Source organism: Sinocyclocheilus anshuiensis, unplaced genomic scaffold (genome assembly GCF_001515605.1).
Source record: "Sinocyclocheilus anshuiensis isolate Anshui unplaced genomic scaffold, SAMN03320099.WGS_v1.1 scaffold190, whole genome shotgun sequence".
Taxonomy (NCBI): Eukaryota; Metazoa; Chordata; class Actinopteri; order Cypriniformes; family Cyprinidae; genus Sinocyclocheilus; species Sinocyclocheilus anshuiensis.
Window position 1 is genome coordinate 1,065,942 of NW_015547663.1, and position 10,128 is coordinate 1,076,069.

Here is a 10,128-nt window from a genome sequence, read left to right on the forward strand (position 1 = left end):
AGAGCACCGAAAAAAAAAAAAAAACTAGTGCTGTCAAACGATTAATCGCGATTAATCGCATCCAAAATAAGTTTTTATTTACATAATATATCTTTGTGTACTGTGTATTTATTATGTATATATAAATACACATACATACAGGATATATTTTGAAAATATTTACATGTCTATATTTATATTCACATAATTTATATTATATATAAATATACTTAATATATAAAAACAGCATATTTATCTGAAATAAATACATGCATGTGTATATATACATATTACATATACACAGTACAAATATGGTGAAATATGCTTCAGACACGTTCTCTCTATCCATAGATGACAGTTTATGTAGGTTACTTCTGGTCACAGTCTTTACCATGGTGATGTGTTGCTTTTGGCCAGTCACTTTCCTCCGTTTTTGAATGCCCTGTTGTTGCTACTTTTTTGAGAACAGGAGGTCAGAGGATCGGCAATCTGAGGTGGAATTGCAGCTTGGTTTTGAATGTTTAATATAGATACTGTCATGAACCCGGTTTTCAGCTCCAAAGTCACCCTGTTTTTCTTCATACAGCATATTTCAGATACTTTCAGATGTTTTTAAGCTCACAGACAATGTCATGGAGTTTGTAGATCATGCAGTTATGAATTTAAATAGTGTTCTTTCATTTCCCTTCATCAGAGAATTTAAGGGTGAAGTGTACAATTTCTATAGAAATTACAAAAATGAGGACTGTTTGAGAGACAGGATTTATAATTTTCTCAAAAGTCAGCTCCCAAATGGATGTTTATATTTGTCTCTACATATTAAGGCACCTTCATCCTTGAGGGTCAGATTTTTTGGCATCACTTTCAGCTTTGGCTTTGGTTTAACTCACTTTCATTGACATTCGGTCTAATTATTGCCTTCTGTGTTTCCTATAGCCGCCAGCAAGTCATCAGCAATAATGTCCACTCATATCGTGGCCTGTCTCCTCCTGTATCGGCACAGAAAGGTAAGTACCGTCCTCACTTCCTATGCAGCACACATCATGGCAACCCTTCTTTCTTCGGTCCAATTTATTAGTTTATAATCGTTGTAACAAACGTTTGTGATGGGACAGGGTGTACTGCTGTCTAAACTGGTGGAGGATTTCTTCAATATGAAGGAAGAAATCTTGTCACGGGACTTCGACCTGGGTTTTTCTGGGAACTCAGAGGACGTGGTCATGCATGCGCTCAGCCTTCTGGGAAACTGTGTGAATGTCACCAGCACCAACAGAAACACAGAGTTCATCATCGCTCCTAGCAACACTGTACCTGCACTCTTTGAGCTCAGTTTCTACAGCAACGGCCTTTTCCATGTCTTCATTGCTGATGCCATTATAGGTATAAGATCTAAGATCCCACAAGTCGTAATTTTAAATATCTTTATAACTAATTTATATATGTATGTTTGTATTTGAAATGTCAATTCAGTTCTGTCTAAAAATATTGTATCACTGGTATTGGTTTTAGCAACTGAGGTTTTGGTATTATGACCCTAATACACATACGCGCTAGGAGTGGGAGATATGACCAACATCTTATGTCACTATACGACAATATATCTCACTATATTGTTATTTTTGCTTTAAAAGGCTTTTATGATATCAAATTTTTGATACCATAGAAATTTCATAATTATTGTCACCTGTGTCAATATCACAAAAAAATTAATACTAGCCTAAATAAAAAAATTAAAAAACTCAAGCTCACTGAAGACAAGTAAACAGTCAATGTTTAAATAAGAAACTGATTACAAGCAATAGGACAAAAAACTACAGTAGAACAAATAAATAAATGCTACACATATATTGTATAAAGTAATCAAATGTATAAAAAACACTGCATATTCTTCACTGTGTAAATTAAATATATATTTCTTCTTTTTAAAGTTGCAAAAGTGATTTAGTCAAGAGCTGTGAGAGATTTTCTCTCTTTTGTTGTTTGATTAACATGAATGACAGACAGTGGGAATATTAGACTGCTGTCAATTTAAGAGCTGCCCGGATCCATTATACAGTTACACGTTTTCTTTCTTAGTTGTTTGCTTTCACTTAAGACCTAAATTACTGTGTTTATGAGGATACTTGCAAAGACGGGCATTTTGACACATACAAGTGTGTATTTAACCATTCAAGTGGCAAAAAATAACTCAATACGCCCGCGCTCTATGAGCTCCGTCTTCAAGTGCACGCGCTTCTCTGACAGTGCTCCGAAACAAAATGAGTTCTGTTTTGCTGCTGATTGCATTTCAACGGCTTAAAATCACTTGTTTTTAAACCGCAAAAATCTTCTCTACCAGTTAATCTTGTCTACTGGTATATCGCCCACCCCTAATACCACAAAGACTGATTACTGTTACTGATTACATATTTCTTTTCAAAAATTGTACTTAGTAATGTAATCTGTAATTTAATCTGAACTATTTAAGAATGACAAACTCTACGTGTACTGTAACTGTATGCATATGTATGTGTGCTAGCTTGCAGCGCGCTGGCCCTGCTGAGAGAGCAATCTGCAACTTCAGTGAGTGAGCAGAATTCTTCATCCACGCTGCTCAGCCAGGAGAGACTGATCCGCAGAGCTGCAGGCCTCTCCCACTTTCTGTCCAATGAGGTGGCAGTAGCGCTGGTATGCCCTCACACCACTGTCACTTAAGTAGCACCACCATCTAGTGGTTGATTATAGTGTCAAGCAAAACTTGCTGACTTGCAACTTTTGAATCAACATGGATCAACATTAAAAATGACAATTGTAGCAATCCCTTGGATTCGAGAGCCTCGACTGATGTGTTCGGTTCCCTTAAATTCACCACGACAAAGCGATGTATTCAAACAGGATCTTTATTCCGTACACTTTGAAGCGACTCACAACTCCCCACAGCACCATGAAAACTGTATTAACACATACAAATGACAAAATTCATAATTCAAGCAGACTCATAAACATGTTGAATTGCATAAATAAGCATCAAAACGTTTACATTGCACAACAAAACATGCATTCATACATGTATTACAAACAACATACCTTGCTACGCTCACCAAGGAATGCAAATCAAATATGATAATCCTTTCGTCATCATCAGACACGTGTCAAGTTCACTTCAAAATGATGCAAAGTATAAAATCCACATTAAAACAATGGCTACATTTACATGCAACCAAATAACCCGTTTGTAATCGGATTGATGGCTCAATCGGACTGAAAAGCCTTCATGTAAACACCTTAATCGATACGATTGAGCTCGATCGGAATGAAATTTCGATTGGATTGAAGGAGGTGGTTTATTCCTTTTCTAATACGATTACGAGTGCATGTAAACACTCAATCGGATTGAACCCCGAAACTGAAAGCTCTGCGCATGTGCAATGACGCAGAAATAGCGTAATGACGTATGACGCGCAGAACGAGCAGTTCTTCCTTTTGAATAAAGTGTTGTATAAATGCGTGTCCTGTCATTATAAAACTCTCCTTTCACTCGGCAACTGTGAAGTGGAGCAGGACAACCTCCCACCAGTCCTTGTTTTGGATTCTTATCCACAGGCAACCCATTTTGGGCGTGGGGAGGGGCATTTTTTTGCATGATAAATATGAGCAGCACGGGAATTATCCATAAATGGATAAATATTAATTCTGCTGTTAAAAACAAATAAAGAAGCCTTGTAGGATAGTGGTTATTATGTGCAAACAGTGAGAAACTCTATATTTGTGTATTGTGCGCATGTCAAAAAAAAAAAATTCCGATTTGAAGCTTGTGACATATAAACACGCACATCAACCTGATCACTTTCTTTAGCATTCATGTAAACACTACATTCAGATTCATCAATCGGAATGAATTCAGTCCGATTGAACCAAAAATTGTGCATGTAAACGTAGCCAGTGTAGGCTCAAACAATCAGTGTCACCGCCCACCATCTTATTAGGTTTACAATTTCAGCAAAAGTGTTCGTGATTTCTGGTTACAATACATACACACACACACAAAGTACAACAACATTCAAGATACAGAAAATTTGAAAAGAAAAAGAAAAGTGCAAATTAAATTACACAAACATCTTCAATGTTTCAACACAGTTCATACAAGCTTCTTAAATTAGGAACATGAATACAGTATTTCAAATGGCCCCTTATAACAATTTAGGTGAAATTCAGAACAAATAAAATGAATATTGGCACTATAGACTAAAAGAGCTTATCATCCTGTATTGTTTTGTGCATAACCACACTTTAATGGGGGGTTTGTAAAGTTTATTTGTTTTATCTGTTAAATTTCTGTGGATTTTATGGGAATGAGGACTGTTTTGCAACAGAGCCACGGTGTTTACACCTTTTTTTTTATTTTTAATTTTTTTATTTATTGAACCCTGAATGGCTTTTCATATTTGTCTGCACAGGAATTACTCCAATGCATATTTTAGAACAACTTGACTAAGCTGATTGAGAACAGTTTGATCTCTTGAAGTGAAACAGAGATTTATCGCATAGTTTATCACATTTTACTTGTATTCGCTTAAGTAAATATAAATATATATATATATACTTTGTTACAGTGAAGAGAAACCGTAATAATTAAAATGGACTTGATTGTCCTGAAAATAATGTCACTACACAAAAATATTCAGGGTCCTAATAGTTAACAAACAAGCAACCATAAATGAATAAATATTTGTTTATTTATTTTTACTGGTTAATGTTTCAATTTAACAAAGACTGTGTAAAAGAAATACTCAGTCATTGGCAAATCATTCAAGTGTATTTATGTTGTCTTTACTCTCTATAGCCTTGTCAGACTTTGTACCAGGTCTTCCATGATGCTATCACCAGGTTAATCGAGTATGGTGTGCTCATTGTTGCTGAGGTAAGCTGTGTCTACTCTTCTTTGTCTTATTTCTCATTTGAGACTTAAAGTTTTGCTGTTGGCTTATTCTAATGACATGATTGGATTTTAGGTGGATTCCTGAAGATCCTATGATCTCATTATTGCCAATTCATTACTGACTTTCTGAATGAGAGTGAATACTGTAGAGTAGAAGTGTTGAAATTATTCGTGTCTACGATGCATTGCGATGCGGACGATGCAGTAATGGACCATAATCGATTATAGCCTACTGACATCATTCACATACGCGCTTGTCATGCAAAATAGATCTGTGCATTAGTGTGAATGCAGCCTATTACAGCTGCCACTGTCTATGATGTAATCAGTCATAATCAAACAAAAATAATGCTGAGGATAAAAGAAAAACCCATGACTATGATTGTCTGTAAACTTTCGGAAACTTAAAGCACTCTCAGATACAGAAAGTATTTTTTGTTTATCACTTGTAATTGTCTGTTTCCCCCTTTATTACTTCATATTTGCTTGTATGTTTTGAAGCTATTTTTTGGGGGGTTAAATTCTTAATAATTGTTTTGATTTATTATTAATTTGTAATTATTTTAAAAAGTAGCCAGCTTATATAATTTACTAAAGATGCACAAAATAAATTTGTAATAATATCGTGATGCATCATGTAATCAAATCGAATCGTGAAACCAGTGACGATTCACACATCAAATAATAATTGTGCCTAATATTATATTATTTGTAGGGCAGTGATTAATTAACAATAATCAATAGTAATTATTTTAGAAAAATATTTGACTGAAAAATGTTTCTTAAAATCATCTTTATGTTCTTGTGTTCAGGAGGACCAGGAGGAGTTGAGCCCTTCTGAGGAGCCTTGGCCCAAGAAGTTTCCAGAGGCTCTTGCTTGGCGAAGTGATGAAGATGAAGAAGACAGTGACTTTGGAGATGAACAAAGAGACCGTTACCTGAAGGTCTGAAACGTATCAATCTATAAAAGCATTACAATTTATGAAAGTGGTCTATATTTCAGGTTATTTAAAAAATAAATAAATACATTCCCTTGTAGAATGATGTACCAGCAGCCCACTACACAGCTGATGCAGAGTTTCCCCACTATTTTAAAACCCCTACATTAAACATCTTAGTAGAAATATTGCCATTACATGTTGTTAAATCCAGATGTGCTTTTTTATTTTATTTTATTTTAGGTGAGCCCATCAGCTGAGCACCAGGAATTTTATACTTTTCTGCAGAGGATTCTCACTCCGGTGATGGAGGCCTACAGTGGTGCAGCTATCTTTGTACACAGCCTGAGTTCGCCCATGTCAGAGAGAGAGTATACACACAAGCTTTTCAAGTATCTGCTGACACGTACAGAGAGAGGAGTGGCAGCATATGGTGAGCAACCGGCACTTTCCATTTCTTTGTTTGAGCGTGTTTTTCCTCTCCCACCTTAAAGAAAACCCAAAACGTATTATTCCCCTTAATTATTCTTTCCCTGCACCGTCACCTTTGTTTTTTAATGAATGTTATTTTTATCCATTTTGCCATTACTCATTCTTGACCTGTATTCATGGTTAGTTCATATCTTCATATGTTTAAGCACTTTGAGTTATAATCTTGTAGGTGTTCTATATATGAATGCATTGATATTGATGACACTAATTGTTGTGTGCTTTTTTTTTCTTAGGAGAGAGTGCCACACACTACCTCGTAAAGAACACAGTGAGAACATTTAAAGAGCTGGGGGTGAGAGAGCATTCCTCTGACATTTGTGCTTAAAGGTCGAACCTATTGATAAGAGAGCCTATAAGTGGGCGTGAATTTCCACCGACTCAAAAGTCATCACTTCCTTATGTTCAGATGTGACAATGCACGTGTTTCTCATCCTCCACTTCTTGCATCATCAATGCAGTCGTCAATTATTATCAGTGAATAACAAATTATAATTTTAATCTGTTCATATGACTTCAGAAATTGCTTTATGGGCTGCTTTTTTCATACTTTCTTTTTAGGCAGTTTTTATAAAGTTCTAAACTATATCCTCTCATTTTATCTTTTGGGTTTCATAGATTAAAAAAATTATGTTAAAGAAATTAAACAACATATGAGGGTCAGTAAATTATGTTGAACTAACCCTTGTAAAGCAATATTGCAGTTCATTTTATTCATTTATCTTTGAATATTTTAAAAGCCTTTTTCTATTTTTAAAATGTTTATGTACTTCAGAGATTACAGAACAATGTTGACATGCAATGCTCTTTCCTTTTGTCTTTACTTTTTAATAAGTGAAAATGAAACTGCTGTAATGACTTGATTACTTAAATTTGTAAGGGAATGAATTATTATTAGTTCATTCAGGTTTTGATAGGACTTGGATCTGAAAATCCGAAGTTCACCACTTGCGTTCTGCTTGGTTGACAGCTGAAATGCTGAGATGATGTCGTTGCTGACACGGGCTTCCTGGATGGCCGCTGAGGGAACCCCCGGAGCTTTCGGATTGGTTGCTGAGGTGACGTTTGGATGACGTCGTTTCGGGAAAGCCCTCGTTGCATTGGTTGTTTGCCTGATGACGGAAGAGGCTTCAACAGTCCTATGAAAAGTCTCTGTTTTAGCAAGGCTTTGTGTTCTGCAGAGTTATGAAGTTTCAAACGGAGTATTTGAGTTCTGGATCCCCGTGATGTTACGGCAGGGGGTCATGATGGCTGATAGGGGCATAGCAGTAGTGTCCGTATATGATAGAAATCCCTACACTGCGAAACTGAAAGACATTTTTGAAAGAACTAGAACCACTGGTCTAAATTTAAAACAAGAAAATTAATTGAATGTGCACATACTATTCTTTCCTCTTTTTTTTCTTTCTGAAGAACTTTCTGTGCAAGTACTGAAAGAATCATGTTTTTTGTGTTTCACAGGTGCTTAAAGAGAGACGAGAGGGTAGTGTGTGCCGTCTGGAGCTGAGCAGCACTTTTTTACCTCAGGCCAACAGGAACAAACTCCTGCACTATATTCTGGGTTTCGGTCTGCTGTGAGACATTAGGACCATCAACACAGCTGCGCGGCTTTCCACCCCACTCAAGGGCTTTTTACTGGCTAATCATGACTGTCAAAGGTGCTATACTAAGGAAAGCTTTACCTGGAAGTGCCTTCACCAAACGCCTCATACTAGACTTAAGTTAGTCTTCCTTTCACTGTAAACCCTCCACTTCCGCACTACTCAATACTCAAGCAGTTCTCTCAGCCCTTTCGTTTACTAGAAGCTTCCATTCACACAATACTGTACCCGTTCTGCCAGTGAAAGCCCTTGGTTTTCAGCTCTCAATGTTTATATGCAGTTTTTAACTCAGATGAGTTCATGAGGTCACTTTCAGTTTTAACAAACACATCACTGGGATGACGTTTAAAAAAAGGGCATTTGATTTTCTTTTTAACCACTATTACTGTCAGCACGTAAAGAAACTCTCTACATTAACTTGTGGCAGAGAATAGAATGATAAAGATGATTGTGTGGATCATCTTTTGATAACAAGTGAATGACATAATGGAAATAGTGACTCATTTTTGAAAACCCTGCAGCAAGTATTTACTGAGAAATCTGAGCCTTTAATGTTCGAATCGTGTAGTTTAGGTCATGTTTATTCACTTAGTCACGACACATGGGTGCAATTGGACGTCCATGAATGATAGTTACAGCTATAATATTGTGTAATACAGCAAACAGTAGATACATGTAATGGTTTTAGCAGGGCTTGAGGATCATGTGGGGGAAACATAACTGAAAACTGAGCTTGAATGCTTCTTCTCGGCTGACCATTACAAGATATGTTTGTAAAATTTAGAGGAGGTTCTCTTGCTGCCAAGCTCTTTAATTCCCTCCTCAGTTACTAATATATTTTATTTTGGAGTTAAGATCCTTGGCAGCGAGTCTTCTATACTGTGAGCATGTGTGCAATATGTCTGTAGTATGTGAATTAAACTGTATTTATGCCCCAAATCTGTCTCAAAGCACAATATAACCAGAATGCTGAAAAAGGCACGTTGCCTTCATAACCGCTGGAATATTGTGTTTGTTGTTGAATATATCGGGAGCCTGTGGGCAGGCAAAAATTGAGGATACCCTGTAATGTCCCAAAACTACAATTTACTTCATCTTTATTCCGTTTTTATGATCTGCTCTTTAGAAAGCCTCTTCTGCCGATTTATCATTTCCAATTTCGTTTGTCATGTGTTTTGCATTATCACGACCAAACCCCATGCATGTTTAGACAAGTCGTTGAAGAAAACTCCTTTGTACGTCAGCCTCTAGGGTGACCGTGATTTCACCAAGTACAACATGTTCCTGGATCAACATTCCTATCAACCAATCAGAATTGAGGGATAACTTTTCAGGAAATATCTGTTTTAGGCTTACAATCAGGGTTAGGTGCTTCTACACCCTTGTTAATCAGCTATCATTTCACACTGTTTTTAGGAATAAATTATGGGTAGGGTTAAGTTTAGGGGTAGGGATTGGGTTAAGTCTATATTTTTGGACAGTTATGTTGATCCAGGATCAACAAAAGATGTTGATCCAGGATCAACAAAAGATGTTGATCCAGGAACATGTCTTACTTGGCAGAATCACGGTGACCCAGCCTCTAGACGTTGCTACGCAATGGACCTGTTTTTACTGTGCAAGAATGTAGTTGGCAAGCATTTACACTTTGCGTAGGCTACTTGGAGACTTTGATTAAAAAAAGATACAGAGTGTTCCCACGATCTTGGAAACATTTGAAAGGATCCAGGTATTCCAAGGCTGTGAGTTCCAGGGCTTGGGAAGTTGTGGAATTCTCTTCATTGCATATCAATTTAGTTATACTCCGCGCTAAAATGTTTTTAAAAAATCCTTTCCAGTAATCTTGGGCTGCGTTCCAGTTCGTTTTTTTATGCCCTTCACAGTCGCAAACGTCCCTCGGTCTCGTTTACTCGGATGTACGTCATTGATTACGTTGTATGAGGGCCCACTTCTGGCGGAACACTTGCAGTGGGCTGAATTGGAACGTCCTAAGCCAGGGATCCTCAAATCTGGCCACTTTCCTGCAGAGTTTAGCTCTAACCCTAATCTAACACACTTGAGCATGCTAATCAATGTCTTCAGGATCATTAGAAAATCATAGGTAGGGGAGTTTGATCAGGGTTGGAGCTAAACTCTGCAGCGCATTGGCCCTCCAGGGCATGATTTGAGGAACCCTGTCCTAAGCCCTTGATCACTTAGAATC

General features: G+C 37.0%; 1 protein-coding gene across 4 annotated transcripts in view; it reads left to right on the top strand.

Annotated features, from left to right (window-relative positions):
• Positions 1–9,232, top strand: part of gpam (glycerol-3-phosphate acyltransferase, mitochondrial) — a 27,669-nt gene extending 18,437 nt beyond the window's left edge. For all 4 annotated transcript variants that reach the window (XM_016504790.1, XM_016504791.1, XM_016504792.1 and 1 more), the window contains 8 exons: positions 916–986; positions 1,095–1,359; positions 2,498–2,646; positions 4,802–4,879; positions 5,710–5,841; positions 6,079–6,268; positions 6,561–6,619; positions 7,786–9,232. In XM_016504790.1, the coding sequence (XP_016360276.1) occupies positions 916–986; positions 1,095–1,359; positions 2,498–2,646; positions 4,802–4,879; positions 5,710–5,841; positions 6,079–6,268; positions 6,561–6,619; positions 7,786–7,902 (1,061 nt within the window). In that variant the 3' untranslated portion in view covers positions 7,903–9,232. The remainder of the gene's footprint in view (positions 1–915; positions 987–1,094; positions 1,360–2,497; positions 2,647–4,801; positions 4,880–5,709; positions 5,842–6,078; positions 6,269–6,560; positions 6,620–7,785) is intronic.
• Positions 9,233–10,128: the final 896 nt, after the last annotated feature.